The 26,234-nt window shown below is 44.7% G+C and overlaps 1 protein-coding gene across 6 annotated transcripts in view; it reads right to left on the reverse strand.

The window, feature by feature from the left end:
* ATRX (ATRX chromatin remodeler) overlaps positions 1–24,754 on the reverse strand; it is a 92,763-nt gene extending 68,009 nt beyond the window's left edge. The window contains exons 1-6 of one of the 6 annotated variants that reach the window (XM_082208191.1): positions 24,106–24,754; positions 12,432–12,532; positions 10,119–10,186; positions 8,973–9,025; positions 3,462–3,586; positions 455–574 (exon numbers count right to left, since the gene is read on the reverse strand). In XM_082208191.1, the coding sequence (XP_082064317.1) occupies positions 455–574; positions 3,462–3,586; positions 8,973–9,025; positions 10,119–10,186; positions 12,432–12,532; positions 24,106–24,167 (529 nt within the window). In that variant the 5' untranslated portion in view covers positions 24,168–24,754. Of the gene's footprint in view, positions 1–454; positions 575–3,461; positions 3,587–8,972; positions 9,026–10,118; positions 10,187–12,431; positions 12,533–24,105 lie in introns of those variants that run through there. The other 5 variants (XM_082208190.1, XM_082208192.1, XM_082208195.1 and 2 more) reach the window with 5 other exon arrangements.
* Positions 24,755–26,234: the final 1,480 nt, after the last annotated feature.

A 26,234-nucleotide genomic window follows, 5' to 3' on the forward strand; every position in this document is an offset into this window, starting at 1 on the left:
CAAATTCTGCAAAGAACTCCTCATCTAAATGTGTCCCACACTCTGTTCTTCTCTCACTATAATAAATTTATAATTTGAAATAAATTGCTAATGTAATGCTGAGCTAATGCAAGAGTCCCCAAACCTGGTGGGCCTATCAATGGTCCCTTGATCTTTCTTCCCATCAACAACTCAGCCTTACTCCTTGCTCCCAAATTCCTTTAAGGGCACAGCTGCCCTTGCACTTCTGGTGAAACTATTCTAGAATTCATTGATGCCTAGGAACACAAGAATTGCTGCACTAGGTCAGACCAAGGGTCCCATCTCATTATCAAGCAGTCTGTTTACTACAGTGGTCAATCCAGTGTCTCTAGAAAGCTCACAAGCATCAAGAATGCAGAGGTAATTCAGACTTTTTAATAATGATAATAGAATGATTTAAATGCATCATTGAACTTAATTCAAGTGCATTTACCTCCACGCTTCTTTTGAGCTTCAGGTTTCGTTCTAGCAGTATTTCTGTTCCTAAATTCAGGTCCTTTAAAGTCATCTTTGTCTTCATTACGTACTGGCTCTGGCTGTACAACAATTGTACCTAAGATGACAATTTAAAAATTACACCAAATTATTAAATGCAGAATTGTAATATAAAAGTCTAGCAGGGTTTTCCTATACTCTTACTGAAAGGACGACCAACTCATCTAACACAAAAGGCATCAAAGTTATACAGTACATGTGGCTCACATAGTGTTGGGCATACAAATATGGAGATTAACATACTATATACAAAGCCTAAAAGAGAAATTGCATTCATTCATGTTCCATATCTATCACACAGAACTTTAGCATAGTTCTGGCAAGACCATCAGAGGACCAGGAAAAAAATAGTTATGGGTTATATTAAGCCTCAGGCCACTAGCCGTCTATCCCTACTCTTATAAACAGGCGGCGATGCTTCTATTAGTCCTCATTCCTTTCACCCCATATCTTATGCTGAAAGTAGACTAAATTGCCATGTTCCCCTTACCCTCACTCCCATGAAATAGCCAGGAACATTAATAGCTGTCATAATATTAGACCATTTGAAATTAAGGTTGCAACTATTTGTCATACGTGCACTGCAGAAACCAATCACAGCAACTACAAGTGGTCTTCCCTCTCTCAAAATGCATTCAGTAATACAAAGCATGGACTATGCCCTTTCTGGGCTGTTTTACCGGCTGCCACTCGAGACAATGGGGAAAATCAAAACAGAATGGCATGTGTTTTACCAGAGGATGTTAATGGTGGTGATACATGACTCTCTACTGAGGACAGAGACAGAAAGCAACAAGATGTCCTGGGAGGTGTGCTGTTTTTCAGGTGCAAAGATTCACAAAGTTGCCAGGTCTTATAAAGTCCACTGACCACAGCCCCTTCCTTATGAGTCATGCAAGTACAAACAATTCTGTCAGTCACAGCTTTCAATGTATAGCAAAGGACTCTGGCTGGGAAATTGAAGGGCCTTGGGGCACAGGTGTTTTTTTCATCATTTCTTCCTGTTGGAAGGTCATGGCCCAGGGAGAGGAAAATAATGAGGTAGACCGCTGACTGTGCTGGTGGTGTCATCAGGAAAGGTTAGGCATAGGCATCTTAAGACCATGTTTTCCATTTCCTTGAGGAAGGACTTCTGGCAAGAGAGGAGTTGCACCTCAAAGTAGTTGGAAATGTGCTGGCTGACAGTCTCAAAAACCTGACTAACAGAACTTTAAATTAAATCCTGAAGGAGAGGGAGACAATATTAGAGATGACTAGGGAACAAATGGTACTAGGGATAATAGCTTCATTGATGCATAGGAAACTGAGGCAGTGCTACAGATAGCTGCTAAAGGGTAGAAAACTACAAGAAGGAAGCAGGTGGAGGAATTAACTCATGGTTTAAGTTATCTCTATACCAATGCACAGAGTATGGGAAACAGGCAAGAAAAATTTGAGCTCTTTATGCAGGATGTCAAATATGACCTAATAGGCATTACTGAAACTTGGCGGGATGAGACTCATGACTGGAATGTAGAAACTGAGGGGTATAACCGATTCAAAAGAAACAGACTAAACCAGGGGTTGTCAACCTGGTCCTTACTGCCCACAAGTGGGCATTTCAGAATTCTAGGTGGGTGGGTAAGGGGTTCTACGGCACAAGCTGAATCCTTCTTCCCTAGAGCACTGGTGAGCGGTAAGGAAATTTTACCATCAAGAAAGATGCATTAGTGGGCGCTGGGAATAAAAAAGTTGACTACCCCCAAACTAAACAAAAAGGGAGGAGAAGCAATATATGTAAAAGATGATCTCTTCACAAGTATATACCATTACCTGGAGCATGGAAGGCAGATTGATATATGGGTAAAAATGTACAAGAGTGAAACAAGAGTGACCTATTTCCCTTCCTACAGCAGATTGCAAAACATTCAAAAAAGTGAGATAAACGGTGGAAAGAATGGGAGACTTCTCCTGCCCTGGGGGGCGGGGTAGGACTCAACCCCAACAGCTTCAAGTTATAAGAAAAGAGATTCTGAGTAAACATCCTGAGGAGAACTTTTTGATAGTAAGATCTGTTCAACAATGGAATGGATTGCCTGTGAATCATAGAATTGTCAAGTTAAGGGACCCTGTGGATTATCTAGCCAAATTCCCTCCAATGCAGGAATCTCAACTAAAGCATCACTGACAGATAACCATCCAACCTCTGCTTAGAAACCTCCAATGAAGGAGAATCCACCACATCCTATGAGACGTGAGAAATAAACATGAGGCTGCTCTTTTAAGCAGCAGCACTCAGCAATATCGCAACATCCATTCCTAGTCCTATGATGGTGGTTCCCAATTAGCTAAGTATAGCACAGACCCCTCCCCTTCTTTTTCAAAAGCCAACCCCCTACTTTTGGAAATCATGGTGTCACATGACCCACGCAAGATGCCACCCCCCGTCAAAAAAGCAGGCTGTCCCGGAGGACAGTTGATGTGTATGTGCCATGAACCACCAATTGGGAACCATTAGTCTAGGATTTTGCAAATAATTATTTGCCCCACTTCCAACACAGTTATCATAGAAAAACATCCTACAGATGTTGCTGGGCTCCAGGATTCATATTCTCACCATCCCTGACTATGGGCCATGCTACCTGGGGCTGACAGAAGCTGGAATCCAACAATGTCTGGTGGCTACACACTACCCACCCCTAACTTGAAGTAACAAAGTAAAGCAGAGAGGGAAAACATGTTTTACAAAATGAGGGATTCGATATTTTGTTGCTCTAAAGCTTTAAGAAAATTCCCAGGGATGAGTTCTTGACAAAAGGAACAAAAATAATTTCCAGTTTTATCCCAGTTTCACTGAAATTACAAGTTTCAATGCTTCTAGGTAGCATGTACAGGCAGTATCCTAGTTAAATTTTAATATACACAGTATGCTGTTAGAATATCTCATAATTTATGGAATAAGTTACCTTTAGGCAAGCTTTTCATATCAACTTCATTTTCGGAGTTTTCATTTGAAACATCTTGATTTGTGGTTTCATCTAAGGTCTGTTCATCATCTGAGCCAACATACTTTGTTACAACTGTAGGTTTCCTGCATGAGCAGCAGACACATATATTTATACTACAACCAGTACATGTGAAGCCAAATTATCTCCACTATTTATCAAAACATTCTTTTAGACAACAGAATCTAGTGAATAGTATTAAATAGATAGGCAATATAATGGCCAATGAAACTGAGCTGTAAGATGTGCAGATTACAAACACTGAAAATATAGTGCCAAATTTACATAATGCTTTATTAATTACCCATTACTATTTTTATTAGTACGTGTACTGCTTATATGCTTATTACTAAGAAAGTCATATTTGACCCATTTTTGAAAGCTTAAATGCTGACTGAATTACATGATTAGAAAAAGAAAACAAGAAATACCGCTATCTATACCTTCATTTATTAGTTCATTCATTCATTCAATTTATATACCACCTGGAGTAGGCTTAGGCAAACTTGGCCCTACAGATGTTTTGAGACTACAATTCCCATCATCCCTGACCACTGGTCCTGTTAAATAGGGATGATGGGAGTTGCCCCAAAACATCTGGAGGGCCGAGTTTGCCTATGCCTGACCTGGAGTATTAATTCCGTATTTGTAGTGAATCTATTAAATATTTAGGTATGCCTATACCAAAATATATAACTCAATTAAAGGTAACAGTAAAGGGACCCCTGACGGTTAAGTCCAGCTGTGACCGACTCTGGGGTTGCGGTGCTCATCTTGCTTTATTGGCCGAGGGAGCCGGCGTACAGCTTCCAGGTCATGTGGCTAGCATAACTAAGCTGCTTCTGGTGAACCAGAGCAACGCACGGAAACACCGTTTACCCTCCTACCAGAGAAGTACTTATTTATCTACTTTCACTTTGACGTGCTTTCAAACTGCTAGGTGGGCAGGAGCAAGGATCGAGCAACTGGAGCTTACCCCATCATGGGGATTCGAAACGCCAACCTTCTGATCGGCAAGCCTTAGGCTCTGTGATTTAGACCACAGTGCCACCTGTGTCCCTTATAACTCAATTAGCAATATGCAATTTAAATAAAATATAAAGAGAGGTTTCTTCAGATATTGATAGATGGGAATCATTAAACTTTACTCCTTTGGGGAAGGTGACTGCTCTCAAAATGAACATTATTCCCAGATTAATTTATATTCTAATCCTAGTTCATCTATCTGGAAAGTATTTTTAGAAAATAAAAAAAATTATAGGAAGAGAATTTGTAATTTGCAATTACAAATTAAGGGGGAACGATTCAGGATTCTGAATCTGGAGCTATATTATCATGCATATGTGGTGTATGGTTAAGAGCGGTAGTCTCATAATCTTGGGAACCGGGTTCGCGTCCCCGCTCCTCCACATGCAGCTGCTGGGTGACCTTGGGCCAGTCACACTTCTGTGAAGTCTCTCAGCCCCACTCACCTCACAGAGTGTTTGTTGTGGGGGAGGAAGGGAAAGGAGAATGTGAGCCGCTTTGAGACTCCTTAAAGGGAGTGAAAGGCGGGATATCAAACCCAAACTCCCCCTCCTCCTCCTCCTCTTCTTCTTCTTCTTCTTCTTCATATTTATTGTCAAGTATTAAATGATGAAAGCCAACAATTGGTATTACAGTGGTACCTCGGGTTACATACGCTTCAGGTTACATATGCTTCAGGTTACAGACTCTGCTAACCCAGAAATAGTGCTTCAGGTTAAGAACTTTGCTTCAGGTTGAGAACAGAAATCATGCTCCGGCAGCGTGGCGGCAGCGGGAGGCCCCATTAGCTAAAGTGGTGCTTCAGGTTAAGAACAGTTTCAGATTAAGTACAGACCTCTGGAGCATTCTGAATGTTGGCGGTGGGAAGGAAAACCCTCCTCCCACCGCAAGTCTTCAGGACAGCCTTCTGAAGGCTGGCGATGGGGCGGAAAGACCTCCTCCTGCCGCCAGCCTTCGGAGCAGCCTTCCAAAGGCTGGCGGTGGGGCAGAGAGCCCTCCTCCCGCCGCCAGGCTTCGGAGCATCCTTCCGAAGGCTGGCGGCGGGAGGAGGTCTTTCCGCCCCACCGCCAGGCTTTGGAGCAGGCTTCCGAAGGCTGGCGGCGGGAGGAGGTCTCTCCGCCCCACCGCCAGCCTTCGGAGCAGCCTTCCAAAGGCTGGCGGCGGGAGGAGGTCTTTCCGCCCCACCGCCAGGCTTTGGAGCAGGCTTCCGAAGGCTGGCGCGGGGAGGAGGTCTTTCCGCCCCACCGCCAGCCTTCGGAAGCCTGCTCCAAAGCCTGGCGGTGGGGCGGAAAGACCTCCTCCCGCCGCCAGCCTTCGGAAGGATGCTCCGAAGGCTAGCGGCGAGGTCTTTCCGGCCCACCGCCAGGCTTTGGAGCAGGCTTCCGAAGGCTGGCGGCGGGAGGACGTCTCTCCGCCCCACCGCCGGCCTTCGGAGGAGGTCCGAGGACAGTGGGGAAGACGCGCTGCGCTTCCCCGCTGTCCCGGAGATTTCCCTATGGGCTTTCGTCTTGCGAAGCAAGCCCATAGGGAAATTCGTTTTGCGAAGCGCCTCCAAAACGGAAAACCCTTTCGTCTAGCGGGTTTTCCGTCTTGCGAGGCGTTCGTCTTGCGGGGTAGCACTGTATAGCACTTTTGTTTGGATAAACAGTATGAGGATCAAAATACATTAGAACTCTGGTATCTCTCGAAATAATTAGAGTGGTATCTTGGTTCTTGAACTTAATCTGTTCCGGCAGTATGTTTGACTCCCAAAACCGTTTGAAAACCAAGGCGTGGCTTCCGATTGGCTGCAGGAGCTTCCTGCACTCAAGCGCAAGCCACGTCAAACATTTGGCTTCTGAAAAATGTTCACAAACAAGAAAACTTACTTCAGGGTTTGCAGCATTTGGGAGCCAAAACGTACAGGTACCAAGGCATTTGAGAACCAAGGTATGACTGTATGTCTGTTAGAAAGTTATGGAATGTGATGCCTAATAAAAACATCTTGACCCCTTTTCCCACAGTAAATTGACTTTATGGAGAAAGCCATCAAAAATTAAGAGAAATATGGTGATAAGGAAAATTGGATGGACGTGGATGTATTGACTTTGGATCAACTGAAATATGACAATGAATTTTTACATTGTGTTATGAAATAAATATCAGCTATCGGATGTAATCCAATGGCAATATTTACAACTACAATTTACAATTACAACAACAACATTTTTTAACAATTATGTTTGGACCAGCATTTTCAGCTTCTGAGACACCTGCTTAAAAACTGCTTAAATCCTTTAGAACTAAAAAACCCATGATTACATTTTAAAGGTATTTGTTACAAATAAATCAATTTCATATGGAGATGTTAAGAAATGAATGGAATAAAGAATTGGAGGTTCCTATATTGCCTTGACAATGAGAGTGTTTTAACTTCTATAGCAAGGGTGTCAATGAACCTTAAATCATTACTTACACAACAGAAAATAATATTTATAATTTATTGGTCTCCATTACGTTTGTATAGAAAAGGACTGTCTTGAGACAGCAGTATGTTGGAAATAATGCTTTTTTAAAACACACATTTTTACAATGTCCTATACTTACTATGTTTTGGAAAAAAGTAGTGAATTATATAAATATCTCTGTGCAAAAAAAGCTAAAATTTTCAGATGATAATGTTCTTTTGAACTACATACCTACTATATGGAATTTGACAACTGGACAACGTAATTGGATTCTCCGTGCCCTTACTATGGCCAAAAGACTGATATTGCTGCAATATTCAATATTCAGTTATCTAGGGCTCACATTCCATCATACAGGATCTTGGAAGCACCATTGGCAAACCTACTTCAAAAGGCGGAGATTGCAAAGCTAGCCATACTTAGATTTTTCTTCACAAAGGGCGGCAGCCTTAAGGGTTTTCAACGCAAAACCCGTTTCCCAACTCCTGTACGCAGCAAATGTCTGGCATAATGGGGACCTGCCAAAGCTAGATGGCTTTCAGGCAAAATTTCTACAATCTCTGCTGCAGGTACCTAACTGCGTCCCCAACTCCGTACTTCTGTTAGAAGCTGGTGAATGCCCAATTTCAACTAAAGCGAGGTGGGCTGCCTTAAAACATTGGCTCAGGATTTCAGTGTTTAATCTTGGGAAGGGTTTGTACCAACACCTGACCAATGAGGAATTTGTCAGCAAATGGCAGAAAACCATGGCTAAAAAAGCCACCTCTATTGGTCTGTCTCCCCCTCCCCAATTGTATTACCTGGGTTATGAAGGCGCCCAAAAGATTTTAAAGCAAAGATTATGAGATAATGCACGCAGTGACTTGCGATCTCGATCACACGAAGTCTGTAGTCCGCTGGCAGTAGGAGTTCAATATGGGTATGTCTTTAAGTTAACATCTTACATAAAAAAACATGACAGTACCAAACTACCGAAGGCTTTTCACCAAAGCCAGACTAAATGTCTTTCCCTCTGCAGTGTTGGATGGCAGGTTGAGAGGAGTTCCCTACCAGGACAGACTTTGCTCGTGTGCTCAAGACATCGATTCCATAAAACATATTTTGTTGCATTGTGCAAAATATGAGCAGGCCAGGGCTGAACTGATACTACCCTTGCTGGTATCTTTCCCGGGAAAATCAGAGGCTCACTATGTCAGGTTCCTACTGGAAGACCGGACAAATGCTAGAACGTTAGCAGTGGCAAAGTTTTTATCGGTGGTTGCAAGAACAAATGAGCCCTATATTCTAAACAAAATGCTTGATTAACCTGGAGGTAGGCTGTATGAACTGTGTATTGATTTGTAATGATTTGTTGGGTCTCTGGACCGTAATAAAGATTGATAAATATGTCTGTGCAAAAAAAAGCTAAAATTTTCAGTTGATAATGTTCTTTTGAACTACATACCTACTATATGGAATTTGACAACTGAACAATGTAATTGGATTCTCCATGCCCTTACTATGGCCAAAAGACTGATATTGCTGCACTGGAACAATAAATGTATGGCTCCACTTATTCAATGGATTGAAGCTGACTACTGTTGCCACCTATGAGCAGATTGCTTATTGACGTAGACTTTGCATGGATATGTATAATGAGATTTGGAACTCATTTATACAAAATACAGTAGGTTTAAAATTGTGTTTGTTAACTGTTAACATTTGTTTTAGTAATATACAACACTTCTTTCTCTTTCTTCATTTTTTATATTAAAAAATTCACTTTTTATGTTTTGTATTTAAGTTTTTAAAAATAAATAAGAATTTAAGGAGGGGTTATATACCACCCTTCTTCCAAGGATCACAGGGAAGGTTACAGTATAAAAACAGAAAAATATGTAACATAGTAACATGTACTATTTCTTAAAATGACCACCATGGATTCTAACAGACAGTGAGTTGTTCCTTCAGACTCACTGTAGCAAGCAATTCAAACTGGTAAACAGAATATCAAACTAACCTTTTGGAACGTGGTGAACATAATGATTTGGACTTTTCAGAAGAACTGCTACCCTGAATATGAAAGGGAGAGGAAACACAAAATCGCAAGCCATATACAATTAAACATCCCTATGCATGCACATCAATTTATACATAACTTACTATGAAGTTTAAGGACAACTCTATCCTACTTTTATATATGTAAATGTAACTAACTGGGCTTGTGCTTTAAATATACAGTGGTGCCCCGCAAGACGAATGCCTCGCAAGACAAAAAACTCGCTAGACGAAAGGTTTTTTCATTCGCGATTTGCCTCGCAAGACGAATTCCCCTATGGGCTTGCTTCGCAAGACGAAAACGTCTTGCGACTTTGTTAAACCGTTTAAACCGTGCTTCGCAAGAAGAAAAATTCGCTAGACAGCAAAAATTGCGGAACGAATTAATTTCGTCTTGCGGGGCACCACTGTAAACTATAAAATGCAATGGGATTAAATAATTGTATAAAAGTAAACACTAGACTTCAAATCTCGATGATCTTACCAACTGCTTTCAGCCACATTAATAAAGTATAGCAAGGGCAGGAAGGTTTGCACATCTGTAAATCTCATACAGGAAAGCACCGTCCATATGAACAATATAGTTTGCATGAATATTATGAACCACAAGCCAGAACGTACAATCTTTCTAGGTTAAGTAATCCTAAAATCAATAAAATTATCATCCTCCACAAAATTAAAAGTCACAGTTGAGATGCTTAATGGGCACAAACATTTTTTTAAAATTATTTGTAAGAAGAAAATTGCCTCTGAAACAAAAAACCAGAAACCAATAGCTGGATCTCATAAAAATGAAAGAACTGAAAAAATACTGAATTTATATGCTGAATATAAGATAATTCCTCAAGTTTTCAAAATACAAAAAAATAAAACCAAGTTATTATTGTTGTGGTTCATTTGTTATCACTGGCTTATTAAAGCTGCACTATACATCCTGAGAATTTCCAAAAATATAAACAAAATCATTTCTAAATAGATGCTCTATATAAATTCACTCTTACACACCATGGAGAAAGTAACCTAAGCAATCTGCGCTCATATGAAATCAATCACCACTTTCCACAACTGTTTTTCATTATTATAAACTAAGCTACTAAATTGTTCTTACTTCTTCCCTGCAGTTTTCCATTGGAGTTGGAACTGGAGTTGGAATATTTTCCGTCATAGCAAATTTATCTGTAAGAAACAGATGGAATATGTTCACGCGTAAAGATGGATAGTAATGATTCAAAATACACAAAACAGCAACAGTGCATATAACTACACTGTAGGCAAAGTACTGTACTATCTTCCACAAACAACTCAAACTGATCCTGGCTGGGTTGTATTTATTTAGTACTAGATCAAATCATAAAGAAACACTAAAAACCAAGGATTCTCTTCAGAAAATAAAATCAGATTGTCACAGAGTACCTTTAGAAAGTGACAACCAACAATGCAGGCCGATTCCCCATTTCCCTCTGGAAAAAGTGGGGGACAAGGGAGAGACAGAGAAGAGTGTCAGCTACTAATGAACAAAGGGATACTTCTTCCCATGCTGCCCCCACTCAGTGCTTGAAACTCCCCTTGTTCTAGGTGCATTTTGCAACAGGGAATTTCATTAGTGTGAGCGGTTTCTGAGCTCTGGGTACAGTATTGCGCCTAAGATTTCATATTAAACCTGAAGAGAGGAAGGAAGACCTTTTTCTGCCTCCCCCCTTCCAGCTACTCTCTGAAGACTAGAGAAGAGAATATTAGAGGGGTGGACAAGTGAAAGACTAGACCATGTGATAAATGAACACAATATTTTAGCTGCAGTTCATTCATTTTTAGCTTTCCATTCTTGTTATAAAAAAGTATGCCTAGACATTTCGTTCTTGCGGCCATAATCTAGGTTTAAGGTGCCATTTAGCTTCTGACTTTCATATATCAATTTCTAACACTGCCCCCACCCCTCCACATTTCCATGGCAACCACATTTTTTGCTTAGACAAAAATTAATCCATATCTGCAGTTACTGGAAAAGAGTGATTCTCCAATGCAAAAACAGATGGTCATCATTTTTAGCACCAATATTTGCATAAAAATGTAAATCAGTCAGACTGTTATTGTTTACAGCCAAGGGCAATTTATAATGTAAATCAAAAAACAAACACAAGAATAAGATAAATCATTCAATTTTTCAGAACTGCAAATTATCAAAATTTAAAGTTATAAAGTTCTCCTGTGACCTTCCCAGACTCCAGTAAGCAGTCCTCCACCTGCAGGAAGGTAGTTCAGGGGTTCCTGACTTTGTGCAATTTCGCCTTTGCACAGGGACCCAACCCTCATGAAAGTGGTGGGCCTATACCTGTACCTATAAAATCTAGCCTCAAAAATCCCAAGTGCAAACTACTAGACACTAGTAATCTAAAGAGATACTGAACATCAAGTAACCTGAAAACTGAAAGAATGAAGACAGAATAAAAAGAAAACTGGAAGGCTGAAACACTTTCATCTACTTGAAATGATTGGTTTTTCTTCATGTAACATGTTCAGTTTTGTTTTCATACATGAGCAGACCTTGTCACACAGACCTTGGCCATGTCTGCCAGGATCCCTACTCTCTCAGATCATAGTAGGTGGTTTATTTTACAGTAATTAGCATTAATCATTAGAATTCCCCAGATCTGATAATGTAGCAGTTATTTCTGTTATTTTGCAACAGTTTCTGAATTTGCCACAAAACTCCTAGCAACATTCAACATAATACATGAGAACTAAGATTGGCATGGGCAGAAAGATAATACTGTATACTACTTAGAGCTATGTAAGCAGAACTAATATAAAGAACTATGGAAACACTGAACATATTAAGGTAAGCATATCTGACATATTTATTAACATATTTATTAATAAAGTGAATGATTTAGTCATATTGGTGGCAAGATCAGCCAGAATGAGCAGTTTAGGATGCAGCTGATTCCTGGCTAAACCAGCACTAAGTCTTCAACTCCAGCTCAGCCAAAGACACACCAGCATAATTTGCTCATCCTGCTTCAGCCCAGCTTAGTGTAAGGCCCCAAAAGGTGTTCCAGGAGTGTAGCAATACTAGAAAGGAGGTGCTTAGGCTGGATCTGAAGCCTGTTCAGCTCAGTCATGTGACCTAGCAATACAGCCTATAACACTATTCTAAAGGCTTGTTTTCCATCCACCACGCTTAGGCACAGCAGGGGGTTGGATCTGGTCAGATTAACTTATATAAACTGCACAAGGTTACTTCCTAAGTTACAGATGCCTAAACAATACATCAAAGAAGGTACAACTCACCTCTCAGAGTCATCAAGAACACAACAGCAGTAATTATTATTTCAGAACTAAATAGTTTTGTTGAATGGCATGACAGAATGAACATACAAGGAGCACAGATCTAAACAGGTTTTAATTAGTAAGGCTGTTTTACCTATAGTTAATCTTGGAGGAGACTTTGCATCCTCAGATTCTTCTGATGAGTGAGCCAAAAAGTCATGAAGCTTCTGCACCAATGTAGTCAACTTGCTTTCACTGTTTAAAAAAAAAAAATGCACCATTTGAATGTTTGCCTTTTTGTAAATATTGTCAAAGTGTGAAACAAGCTTTATTTCCATTATGACATGCAATCTCAAACTCTCTCAAAAATAGCAGTGTCCAGTTTTCGAGACATCTCTTGGGTTAAGAAACAAATATAAGCCTCAAGTGAAAGGGGGAGTGAAGGATGGGGGGAGAAACAAACTCATTCTGTTCTCCTATCTTCCAAGGTCTACACACTTGACTGCTATGCATGTTCTATCTACCCTCCTTGGAATGTTCTATGCCCCGATGCCTGAGAAGCCTAATGACATTCTCATCAAACCATTTCAGGGTCAGGACTAGGCCTGGGTGATGTAGCGACTTATCACCCAGGACCAGTATGAGGAACAGACCACAATGAAAGCTTCACTCAGCAATATATCGCTGGCGAAACTGCCGCTGCTCCTAAGACCCTCCGCAGTTGGCTACTGTAGCTTGGTCCAACTTCAGGGAGAGAGGTGCGGGGTAGCCTGCCAACCCTGCATCGGCGAAGGCAACCTCAGAAAGGAGCCCTGAGGCAGGGACATTAGAGCTGACTCAGGAGGTGACCAGCAGGCTGGAGCCAACTGCATTGGCCCCAGCCCGCCAGATGGTTGGGTGAAAGTGCCTCAGCTCCCACGATGAGAGCTAAAGCAGTTTCACCCCAAACACGATGTTTGGCTGAGGATACATTGCAATGTTGAATTGCCCAGCCCTAGTCAGGACCAGTGTCAGAAACTCAAATGTATGAGCTAGGTGCCAAATGGCTCCTTAAGCCAGGGTTACTTTCACCAAAACGTAATGTCTAGTTGCCATTTTGGAGCCGGAAGGCTCAAAAGTTGTATCTTTCCATTCAACTTTTTGGTTCCTGAAATTCATTCTGATTGTACAGATAAAATATCATGGATAGAATTCCAAAGGATGTGTTGGTCTGTGAAAGCCAGCAAAATCCAAGGATCCCAAGGCATGAACCTCCAGATAGTGGAGACATCAGGTACCATCCTGGTGCCCAGGCATCTTCAATTGGTCACAAGTGGCTGATAGCCATGTGCAAAATGCACCTGGTGCCTGGTTAATTTCCAAAGCTGGTCAGGACTAATTCTGACAAGTTAAATCAACAAAGAACAGTTCCATCCACGGACACAAAAAGTATTCATGTCAAAGGCTGCTGACAAATCTTAAAGAATCAACAGCCCCGACCCGCCTAAATCCAGCTGCCTACAGAAGTCATCTGTTAGGGCGGCCAGAGCCATCTTGGTCCAATGACCAGAGCAAAAACCGGACTGGAATGGATCCAAAGCCGATGTTTCATCCAGAAATCCGCCAAGCTGTTCAGCAACTGCTCTCTCAATCACCTTACCCAGGAACAGAAGATTCAAAACTGGGCGGTAATTGGATAGATCTAAAGGATCTAATGATGTTTTATTTAAGAGCAAACACACCACTGCCTCCTTCAGTTCCCCAGGGAATGTCCCAGAGCCAAGGGACAAACTGATGATCTCATCCGGGGGGCCCGCACCTCGTCTGGACATGCTCTAATCAGCCAGGACAGACATGGGTCAACTGGTGGTGGGCTTTCTGGCACAGAGGAGTTTGTCCACATTGGCTGGGAGTATCCGGTTGAAGTGGTCCAATAGTGGACCCGAGGACAGTCGAGGAGCCTCCAGTTCTGTTATTGTATTCAAATTGGCAGGGAGGTCAGGGTGGAGAGTCAGGAATTTTTCCGCAAAAAAGCTTGCAAATGCCTAACAGCTATGTGCTTGATTCATATTTAAATTGACTGTCCCTCTAGGGCAGGGGTCTGCAACCTTTAAGACAAAAAGAGCCACTTGGACCAGTTTCCGAAGAAAAAACAACAACTGGGAGCCGCAAAACCATTGTGACATTTAAAACAAATATATCTCTGGAGCCATGATCTGACAGCGGGCGGGAAGGTGACGTCGGGACGGTGCGTGACTAACGCACGCACCGCCCCCATGCAACGTCACAGCCAGTACAGCGCCCGCCACAGTGAAGAGTGTCGGGGCGCACAATGCGCCTCCTCCCCTCGCTAGTATCTGCCCTGGAGCCGCAGCAAAGATGTAAAAGAGCCACATGCGGCTCTGGAGCCGCAGGTTGCAGACCCCTGCTCTAGGGACATTAGAGACCTAATTATACTAAAAAGTTGCGCCAGGCAAGAGCTAGCGGGTGCAATGGAGGCTGAGAAGTAGGACTTCTTAGCAGCCTTCACTGCCATCTCATAGGTTTTCATAAACGCCCTATAAGATGTTCTTGAGGGTCAGTTGCGGGCATCCTGCCATACTCGCTCTAGTCGTCTGAGGTCCCACTTCATTTTCCGGAGCTCCTCGGTAAACCAGGGGGGCCAGTTTCTGCGGGGTCGCAGAGGGCGCCTAGATGCGATCTCATTGATGGCCGCCAAAAGCCGGGTATTCCAAACAAGCTCAGTCAATGAGTCGCCAGGGGGAGCAGGATCCCGCAGGGCCTGATGGAATCCATCAGGATCCATCAGCCTTCGCAGGCAAGCCCAAATAAGATCACCACCTAAGCAAGGTAGGAGCAGGAAGTCAATCCTGGCTTTCAGAGCACAGTGATCAGACCATGGCAGCTCCATAGTGGGGGATGTGATCACATCTATGCCTGCATCAAAGATCAAGCCCAGCGTGTGGACTGCTTTATGTGTGGGGCCTGAAACAAATGGAGAGAGCCCAAGTGTCGCCTTGGAAGACACCAGATCCATAGCCTGTAAGGAAGGGGCGGCATCCCATGTACGTTGAAGTTCCCCAATACCAATAGATTGGGGAACTCCAAGGCCCAGGCGGTCACCACCTCTAGCAGCTCTGACAGGGTGGCTGCTGGTACACTAGGTGGCCGGTACACCAGCAAGACAGCCAAGTTCTCCTCAGAACCCTACACCAGGCTAACACATTCAATGCCGGGGATCAACGACAATGATAGAGGCCTGAAAGAACAATCTTCCCAGATTAACAATGCCAACCCACCCCACCCCCCAACCCACAGTCTGCAACTGGTGGACGGAGAAAACTTGGGGCACCATCTCTCGTAAGGTAACTGTTTCCCCTTCGTGCACCCAGGTCTCCATTACACAAGCCAGGTCAACCCCCTGCAAGGTAAAGAAATCTCAAGGGTGGCGGTTTTGTTGCCTATAGACCTGGCATTGCACACCACCAGTGATGGAAGCAGGTGGTCCTTGCTCACCCTACCTTCGTCCCTGGGGATGAGGCACAGGTAGAAAGGGGTACAAGCATATCCATATCTCATACCCCTTCGCCTACAAGATCTGCCCCCACCGTCATACTTCCCTTGCCATTCCACGGTAGTAATTCCAAGCCCCATTAGTGCCTCCTTTGATAGCATTGGTGTTATTAGAGCCTTATAAGCTGTGGTGGTGAGTATGGGGCCCACCCCCAGGCCCAAGGTGGAGAATGGGCTTCAAGGGGGAGCGGTCCTCCCCAATACTCAAAGGCGGAGCAGCAGCAGCTCAATTCTTTCTTCAGCCTATCTATTTTGGGAATTTAATTTTGCTGGTTACTTTGTCTCTATGATGGTGATTGGCCAATATAGAGCAAAAAGAAAGCAGAGACACTGGGAAGAAGAAAGAGCAACTCAGTACCCAGGTTCTAGATATTCCCCAATTTAATCTCTGCTGGTGGTCAAAAGGAAGAGCCTATGGAAACATTTTTAAAGCATTCTGTCTATAGATAAAAAATAAAAAGGTATGGCAAAGAGATGCAAAGCCTGCTGGTAAGGAAGGAACACCAGTGTAAATAATAATCTAAGAGGTTTGGAGAGAGCAACTGTGGTGGAGTTTGGGTTTTTTAAAGGGTTTCCGGAGGTTTAGAGTGTGTTTGCAGGCTTTTTCAATGGTGCTCCCAATATGCGCAATTTCTCTAAAACGCATGATGCCTCGGAACATAACCCCAGTTTAAAGGGGGAAGTGCCTGTACTTAAGCTCTCTCCCAGTTTTTTCTAGGCTTAATTTAAAATGGAAGGGGTTGGGGGAAGAGAAACCTTGGCAAGCAAAGGCAATCAAGGTTTTCTGTAAGGCAGATAATTTTTTTTTATTTGTTCCATTTGTGTTTGGTATGTTAGCATGTGGGGATGACAGGGTTTTGAGACACGTGAAGGGATCGTGTAATTTCTGTCAACCACTAAGCCTTTTCTTTGGGGGGGGTGAAGCAGCATGGGGGGATATACAGTGGTAACTTAGGTTACAAACACTTCAGGTTACAGACTCTGCTAATCCAGAAATAGTACCTCGGGTTAAGAACTTTGCTTCAGGATGAGAACAGAAATCGCGCAGCGGCAGCACAGCAGCAACGGGAGGCCCCATTAGCTAAGAACAGTTTCAGGTTAAGAACGGACCTCCGGAACGAATTAAGTTCTTAACCTGAGGTACCACTGTAGTAGAAACTCAGGTATATAAACTAATCGCCCAATGGCACCTTGAGTTACGGTCACCACAACAGAATGTCTAGGTGTCATTTTATTTTTGCAATGAAACATTATTACAGTCATACCTTGGTTCTCGAATGCATTGCGGCTCAAACGCTTTGGCTCCTAAATGCCGCAAACCCGGAAGTAAGTGTTCCGGTTTGTGAACTTTCTTTGGAAGCCAAACATCTGGTGTGGCTTCCAACTGAGTGCAGGAAGCTCCTGCAGCCATCAGAAGCCGCGCTTTGGTTTTTGAACGTTTCTTAAGTCGAACAGACTTCTGGAATGGATTCCATTTGAGAACCAAGGTACAACTGTACTATTATTATTAATTTCATTTATATACCGCTTTATATTTCAAAGAAAAATATAATTTACATCACATTCAAACATCTTAACAATCAAGAATAAACAAATTCAAGCTTTAAGAAAAATATTTCAGATCATTCTCTTAAGTGGTATTTTCTTTCTCCATATTGATTTACCTACTTATATAGCTGCCCCATAGAAGTACTCTAGGAAGCTCACTGGGTGATCTGGGGCCAGTCACAACCTCTTAACCAACTTCACAAGGTGGTTGTAGGGATTACCTGAGGAGGAGGCTGAACTGTGTACTCCTTGGAGAAAAAGATGGGGTATAAATGCAGCAAATACCGTATTTTTCGCTCTATAGGACGCACCTTCAAAAATGAAGGGGAAATGTGTGTGCGTCCTATGGAGCGAAGACGCCATAGCCCTGCGACCCTCTCCGGGCTGGAGAGGTGACGCACGGCTATGGCAGGAACCTCTACAGCCCCGTGTCACCTCTCCAGCCGGGAGAGCGCGCGCGGGGGACTAAAGAAGCACCCCGCAACCCTCTCCGGGCTGGAGAGGTGACGCACGGCTATGGCAGGAACCTCTACAGCCCCGGGTCACCTCTCCAGCCGGGAGAGCGCGCGCGGGGAGCTAAAGCAGCCTCCCACGACCCTCTCCCGGCTGGAGAGGTGACGCGCGGCTATGGCAGGAGCCTCTACAGCCCCGGGTCACCTCTCCAGCCGGGAGAGCGCGCGCGGGGAGCTAAAGCAGCCTCCCACGACCCTCTCCCGGCTGGAGAGGTGACGTGCGGCTATGGCAGGAGCCTCTATAGCCGCGCGTCACCTCTCCAGCCGGGAGAGCGCGCGCGGGGCTAAAGAAGCCCCCGCGCCCCTCTCTCGGCTGGAGAGGTGACGCGCGGCTATGGCAGGAGCCTCTTTAGCCACACGCCACCTCTCCAGCTGGGAGAGCGCACGCGGGGCTAAAGAAGCCATAGCCCCGCGACCCTCTCCCAGCTGGAGAGGTGACGTGCGACTATGGCAGGAGCCTCTCCGCTGCGCCTTTCCGCTGCTCCCTGACCTGCTCTTTGGTGCTGGTGGTGGGCTTCCCCCCACCAGCCCCAAAGAGCAGGTCGAAAGGAACCTGAAGCCTGGACAGCGAGAGGGGTCAGTGCACACCAACCCCTATCGTTCTCCAGGCTTCCAAGGTAGCCGCCTGAACGCACCTTAAACGGCACCTTGTTTTAGAGGGGGAAAACAAGAGGGGGAAAGTCCTCCCCCTCTCTGCGCAGCGCCTCCTGCCGCTTCACTGAAGGGGCGCTGGGCAGAGAGGGGGAGAATTTTTTTTTCTTGTTCTCCCCCTCTAAAACAAAGTGCGTCCTATTGTCCAGTGCATCCTATGGTGCGAAAAATATGGTAAGCTCTTCTGCTTACCTGCATAGGAAGCCTGGGGCCAGCCTGGAGCCAGCCAGATGGAGATGTCAGTCACCACCCAGAGATCTCCACGTGGTTGGAACTGGACCCACACCAGTTGTTGGTCCAATTGAGGATTTCTTACACTGTAGAATAGTCATCTAGGCCTCTCTTCAAACTATTACAGTGGTACCTCGGGTTACATATGCTTCAGGTTACATACGCTTCAGGTTACAGACTCTGCTAACCCAGAAATAGTGCTTCAGGTTAAGAACTTTGTTTCAGGATGAGAACAGAAATCGTGCTCCGGCGGCACGGCGGCAGCAGGAGGCCCCATTAGCTAAAGTGGTGCTTCAGGTTAAGAACAGTTTCAGGTTAAGTACGAACCTCCGGAACGAATTAAGTACTTAACCCAAGGTACCACTGTATATAACTCCTAATCAATATGTTTTCATGCGCTCTCTAACAGCCGAAAGATACGGCAGGATGCAAACTTACAAATAAATAATTTAGTTTCTTTACAGGAATAGTATTCTTTTGTTTTAGCACGTTTCTACCAAAGTCCATTAAATATTGAAGATACTAATCACACATAAGATTACTGCACTCTTCTTCAAAACATTGACCATACATGTTATAAGAACTATGTAATTTCCAGTATTAGCAATTATAAAATTCAAGACCTTGTGGGAACAGATTCCTAATAAAAACTTGCAGACAAAGATTTATTTCTAATCTATGGCTGGACTTCAGCTTCCCTTCCCTTTGCACCTGCTGGCCCTATCATTTCAGTTCAGTTCATTTTCCACTTGTTTATGTGAGCTACATCCCATCCCAAACCAGCAATCAACTTCCAAGTGTGCCTTGTTTGACTCCTTTTCTTCCTTTCCAAGGCTTGTCTACCATTCTTTTTCCACACAGTACAGCAACTTTAGCAAAGGAACACATCTGTGTCTGCCACAAACCCTATAACAGCTCAGTCAATTTCCAGACCCTTCAACGCCATCACAAAAACCCCTAGTGGATTACAACCAGGGTGTATTTGATTTAAATCAAATCAATTTAAATCACGATTTAAATCACTACAGTGGTACCTCGCGATGCGAACGGGATCCATTCCAGAGCCTCGTTCTCATCCTGAATGGAACGTAAAACGTGATGGCGCATCTGCGTATGGCGCATTTTGCCACTTCTGCGCATGCATGTGACGTCATTTTGAGCGTCTGCGCATGTGCGAGCGGCAAAACCCGGAAGTAATATGCTCCGTTACTTCCAGGTTGCTACGGAGCACAACCCGAAAGCGCTCAACCTGAAGCACATTCAACCTGAGGCATGACTGTAGTTAGTAAGACTTGATTTAAATCACTGGTCAGTAAGACTTGGTTTAAATCATATATTTTTTTACAGAAAGACTCATTCTTGCTGGTATAATCTTAATATTTACCACCATATGAAGGTTTCATTTTTGGAAGAATAAATTTTCAGAGTAGTTTTTAGAGATATCAAAAATGGTTATACTATTAGAAATACACAGATAATTATGAAATTATTGTGAGGTTTAATAAGTTAACTGTTTATATTTGTACAACTTTTCTGCTGTACTTTATTGGAAGAAGGAAAAGAATCATTTCCTTAATAACAATTTAAACCATTTATTTAATTAAAGCAATAACATTATAGTGTATGTATCCATGTTTGTTAACTGATGTGGTTAAACCTTTTTTAATTAAGAAAAAAACTAAGACTGCATTTTAGCACACATTAAAAACTTAAAGCAAATCCTTATTTCCTGATGAAAAGCCTTTGGACTATAATGTAACTTAAATAGAAAACTATGTTTAGAAATATTTTTTTCTCCAGAAACATTTTATTTTAAAAATCTGATTTTAAAAAAAAATCCTTTTTAAAAAATCATTGATTACAATGATTACAATATAGATAAGGGTGGTCCAACATGCAAACCACTGTTTTTAGCGGCCCTCCATCTCCCCACCCTCTAACCCCACTCAGGGCAGCATGAGCAAGGCCGGTGAAGAGCGTGTGCCACAGCCAAAGGCACAAGATTGTTGGAGCTGCCAGGCTGTGCTCTCAGGCCAGCTTGGAGCCTGGCAGCATCCCTAGGTTGCCAGGGCTCCAGAGGAACACAACCTCCCAGGGAGCAGGTGATGTGAGTGCAGACAGCTCCAGGACACTAGGAACTGCTGCAGTGGGAGCCATCCTCGCTTGGAGTTCAACTAGGCTGGGCTGCAGAGATGTAAGCCACCTAGCACCCCCAGGGGTGGGCTTCAGACGGCCAGGGCTCATTGAGCTGGGTGCTTTGGGTGGTCCCTTTGGATGCACAGCCGTCTCTCAAAGGTTTGTGGGGAGCCTGCAGAGGGAGGAAAAAGCCTGGGGCACCAGATTCCATGGGCTGCCTCCCTCCCTGTGCCAGATTTGATCTTCCAACTTTGACACCCAGTTGATGCTTTGTGGCAGGCATGGCAGCCTCTGGCCCAGGCACCTTGGGGGAGTGTACACCCCCAAAACCCTTCACCAATGGCAGGCAGGCAAGGTGGTGCAAGCTTACCGCCTAGGCACTGAGGTTGCCATGCCTCTATCTTAGCAGCAGCCACCACCACCACTGCTGACACTTCTTCTGGAATTCTTTGTCAGGCAGACTGCTGTAGCTTTCAGGAGGAGCATTTTATAGGTAGGCTGCAAAATCATGAAGTGGGAGAGAATGGAATTTTGGTACAGATAAGAAGTGCCTGTGTAGGTGTGTGAACATGTTTCAATACAGAAGAACTCAGTTTCTTTTTTTTTTACAATGCAGAGAAGTCTGAGCTTTAGGATTCACCAATCGGTGTGGAAGAGAAAAGAAATGATATATTTATACAGTGGTACCTCGGGTTAAGTACTTAATTCGTTCCGGAGGTCCATACTTAACCTGAAACTGTTCTTAACCTGAAGCACTACTTTAGCTAATGGGGCCTCCTGCTGCCGCTGTGCCGCCGGAGCACGATTTCTGTTCTTATCCTGAAGCAAAGTTCTTAATCTGAGGCACTATTTCTGGGTTAGCGGAGTCTGTAACCTGAAGCGTATGTAACCTGAAACGTATGTAACCTGAGGTACCACTGTACTCTCTCTCTCAATTGTGAACACTATAATTTACAATAGGGAAATTTAATTCCATGTGCAGCCAACTCGTAATGGTCACATTGTGAAATACTTAGCACTACACACAAGCCACAAAAACTACATCACACACTTTGTACATATGAAACATTGTGCATATTTACACTCTGAATAATTTGTTGTTGAAGAAGAATTTATATACCAGCCATCTATCATCAATTGTGATACAACAGAAAGAAGCCTACAAAGAACTATACTGCAAGGTTAAGAGGCAATGGAAGTAACTAGACATGACGTAATTCACACAATTAGCAATTATGTTAACCATTTTTCCCAGAGTAAATAGCCATGCAGTAGGAGGGAGATCCAATTCAGGTCTGCAGCAGGGTACCCCACCCCTCCACCAGGGTCCAGATCCAGATCCGCCCTCCTTGCCTCCCAATTACTCTAGAAATAAGCTGGAAAAAGAAGGAGAGGTTACTCTCTTAGTAAGCTGTTGCTTCTTTGGTTTGTTGCTTGCATTTACTGTATTGTTTCATTTTATTATTTTATGTTATTATGCTTACTGTAATAGTCATCTTACTATTCTGCTGGAGACCATAGGGACATAAAGTTTATATACAATGTATGAGATGTTTACTTACATAATTTGCAAATAAATAAAATTTGGAAACCAATGTTTTACAATACAGTATAAACAAAGCACAAGCACTAGTTCAAAACAAGCACACAGGTAAGATAACCGATAGTCAACCTAGCATGTACATGTGATGAATCATCAGCATTTTAAATCCATTTCAGATCCCATTTTCAAGCAACCTCTTAATAACTTATTCAAAATGTTTCCATGACATGGATAATGTGCTCTACTATGAATTATTATGCTCGGAAGGGAAAATAGCATCTCTCATATGAACCAATACATGAACCAATATATCACAATAGTTAAAAAATAGGACAACAAATCTGGTATGCTTTCCATGCAAACAATTGCTCGCAGAACACACTTGTGGTGGTTAATAATTGCTATTATGTATATGTGTGTTTTTGTGTGTGAGTACTCTCTCTCTACTGCACATGTAGGTAACTATGATTTCTTCCAACTTTTGCACAATGGCACTTACCACCAGGTAGGCAACATGGAACTACAGCCCCACCCTCTCTGTTACCCTTCCAAAGATGCCAGGACTGTAATCTGTGACTCCTCCAGATGCTGTTCAGCTGCAACTTCCATCATCCCTGAGTACTGACCACGTTTTGAGGAACATCTGTAACTCAGTAGTAAGGCAGTTGCCTTACATAGAAAAGGCCCGAGGGTTCAATGCCGCCCAAGCCGCTCCAGGTACAACTGGGCAAGATTCTTGCCCAAAACAATGGGCAGCTGCTGCCAATCCACACAGAGGCAACACTGGGCTAGACGACCCTCCCCACAACTCAGTATAAAGCAGTTCCCTAAGCATGGACGTGGTCTGCAGCTTGGTGGCGGAACAAAAGTGCCCAAATTCAACCCTCGACATCTTACCCTAAGCTGAAGAGAGGGCTACTGGCGCAGTCAACGCTGCGCTACCGTGCACCGGTAGCAGGGCACGAGGCGGCTTCCTAGAATAGCTGTCAACTTTTCCCTTTTCTTGCGAGGAATCCTATTCGGAATAAGGGAACTTCCCCTTAAAAAAAGGGAAACGTTGGCGATACCCCTATTTAAAAGGGCGCCGCAAGGTCTCTGGGAAAGCGTGTGCAGAGGCCGCCGATCAACATCAACCATGCCGCCGGCCCCCCGACGACCGAGGCCTGGTTCCGGCAAAAGACAGGCCGCTCAGGAGCCCTATGAGCAGCGCGCGCGGTTGGGTGGGCGTGGAAGGGGACCCGCAACTCTGATCAGTGACCAGCAAAGGGGGGGGGTGACAGGGAAGGGAGGGGACGGGTGGCAGGATCTGCGCAGGGAGCCCCGCCCCTTTCCTCTGCAGTGGCCCCGCCCCCTCGCCCGCCAGGGGAAGAAAACGGCCTCTCAGGAGGGGGCGCAGTGGAGGGGGGAGGGGGGACGTTCGCCTCACACTGGGCATGCGCAGGCGGGAAGGGAGACACCCGGCCCTCCCCCTCCCCCACCCTGAGCTGCCGCTGATAAAATGACCTCGAAGAAATGGCGGGAGGAGCCGGCGGGAGGGGGTGTTGTCTAATTTGTCCTCCGCGCCCTCTCGGCAAGCCACGCGCGTGAGGCAGAGAGGGCGATCGCCCCTCAGCTCCGGCTCCTCCCCCACCCCCCCACGCCTTCCCATTCCTCACCGCCCGCCATGGCCGGGAGAGTAGCGAGGCGCCGCCGCGTACCTCACGGGCTCCGCAGTCATCGCTCCACAGTTCCTGTCACTTTCGTTCAGGCCCGTGGGAGGCGAGCTTCAAACCCTGGTGGGAAACAAAGCGACTGGCGCGGCCATCCCCATCGCTGCCGTCGCCATCTTGTCGGCGAGTGTGAGACCAGCCTCCTGCCGCCTTCCCTCGCCCACTCCGGTGCGCCTGATAGGTTCCCGGAGGCCCGCTTCTTTTTTTTTCATTGGACGAGGCCGAGCTCAGTCTGTTGCTAGGGTCGTTTGCGTCATCCCGGCATCGTCGCCACTCCGGATTGGCCCCAGCAGGAGCTGCCGTCATTCAAACCTGCGCATGACGTCATGGCGCGGGACGTTAGGCTGCCTCGCTCGCGCTCTGCGCTTGTGTAGCTTCAGCTCTCCAGCGTTGTCGGGGAAGGATGAGTTGAGCTTTTGACTCTGCGGCCGTACTGTCACCTGCTCTTTCCTCATCCCAAGTGAAGGTCAGCCGATTCATCTTGACCTCGCCAGAAACTTGCTTTCCTACAATACGTAGGGCTGGTGGTTGTTGCCTTTTTGCAATTTTCCTTTATTGTACCGTTTAATATTCTGTGCAATAACATTTAGAAAAATAAAAACAGTCGAACACTGCCCATAACTACCCTATAGTGGCTCTTTTGTGAGAGATATTCCAGCTAGAGTTTTTTAGGTATTCCAGATCTCATTTTTGTTTATTGCAGAAACTGTTTCCCTACAACATGTAGCTACAGTTGCTTCTGTGTGTTTGGAATTTTCATTTATTCCTTCTATAATTGTACAAAAAAATTTAGAGAGGAAAAAAAAGTCCAGCACTGTCCATGACTACCCCATAGTGGCTTGTCTGTATGAGAGATAATCCAGAATTACAGGCATTAAACATACCATTTTTTCTCATATAAGATATTATTATTTTAACTGAGGGTAGGTAAGGATTTTTCATTGCTGAGTACAGTATACAGTATATGCTCTTTCAGAGCTCTGCAATCACCGGTGATCTCCGGCATTGAATGTGTTGGTCTCGTGTGAGGCACCAAGGAGAGCTTGGCTGTCTGGCTGGCATACCGACCACCCAGCATACCGGCAGCCACCCTGTCAGACCTGCTGGAGGTGGTGGCGGGCTGGGCCTTGGAGTTCCCAAGCCTACTGGTTTTGGGAGACTTCAATGTCCATGCCGATGCCGCTCCCTCCTCACAGGCTCTGGACCTAGTGACTTCCATGGCAACACTAGGGCTCTCCCAGTTTGTTTTGGGCCCCACTCATCAAGCAGGCCACACGCTGGATCTGATCTTTGGGGCTGGCATAGATGTGATCATGCTTCCCCCTGTGGAAGTCCCATGGTCTGGTCATTACGCTCTGAAAGCCAAGATTGACTTCCCACTCCTCCCCTGCTTGGGTGGCGAGCCTTGCGGAACCCTGCTCCTCCTGGCGACTCATTAGATGACCTTGTTGAGGACTGGAATAACCGGCTCTTGGCAGCCATTGATGAGATCACGCCTAAGCGCCCTCTGCGACCCCGTCGAAACCGGGCCCCTTGGTTTACTGAGGAGCTCCGGAAAATGAAGTGGGATCTCAGACGGCTAGAGCGAGTATGGCGACGGACTCGTGACGGAGCCTCAAGAACATCTTATAGGAGGCTTAGGAAAGCCTTTGAGATGGCCATGAAAGCTGCTAAGAAAACTTACTTTGCAGCTTCCATTGCATCTGCTAGCTCTTGCCCAGCACAACTTTTTAGAATAATTAGGTCAATAACGTCCTTAGGAGGACAACCAAATTTAAGCACAAATTCGACCCACAGCTGTGAGGCATTCGCGAGCTTTTTTGCGGAGAAAGTCCTGTTGCTCCGCCGTGACCTTCCTGCCAGTTTAGATACAGTGACTGAACTGGAGGCCCCTCGACTGACTTCAGGTCCAGTGTTGGACCATTTCGATTGGATACTCCCTGCTGATGCGGATAGACTCCTCCAAGTTGGTAGGCCCACCACCTGCCTCCTTGATCCGTGCCCGTCTTGGCTGTTTAGGGAGTGTCCAGATATCGCGCGGACCCCCCTGGTTGAAATTATCAATTTGTCCCTTG

Source organism: Podarcis vaucheri (genome assembly GCF_965113315.1).
Source record: "Podarcis vaucheri genome assembly, chromosome: Z".
Classification (NCBI taxonomy): domain Eukaryota; kingdom Metazoa; phylum Chordata; class Lepidosauria; order Squamata; family Lacertidae; genus Podarcis; species Podarcis vaucheri.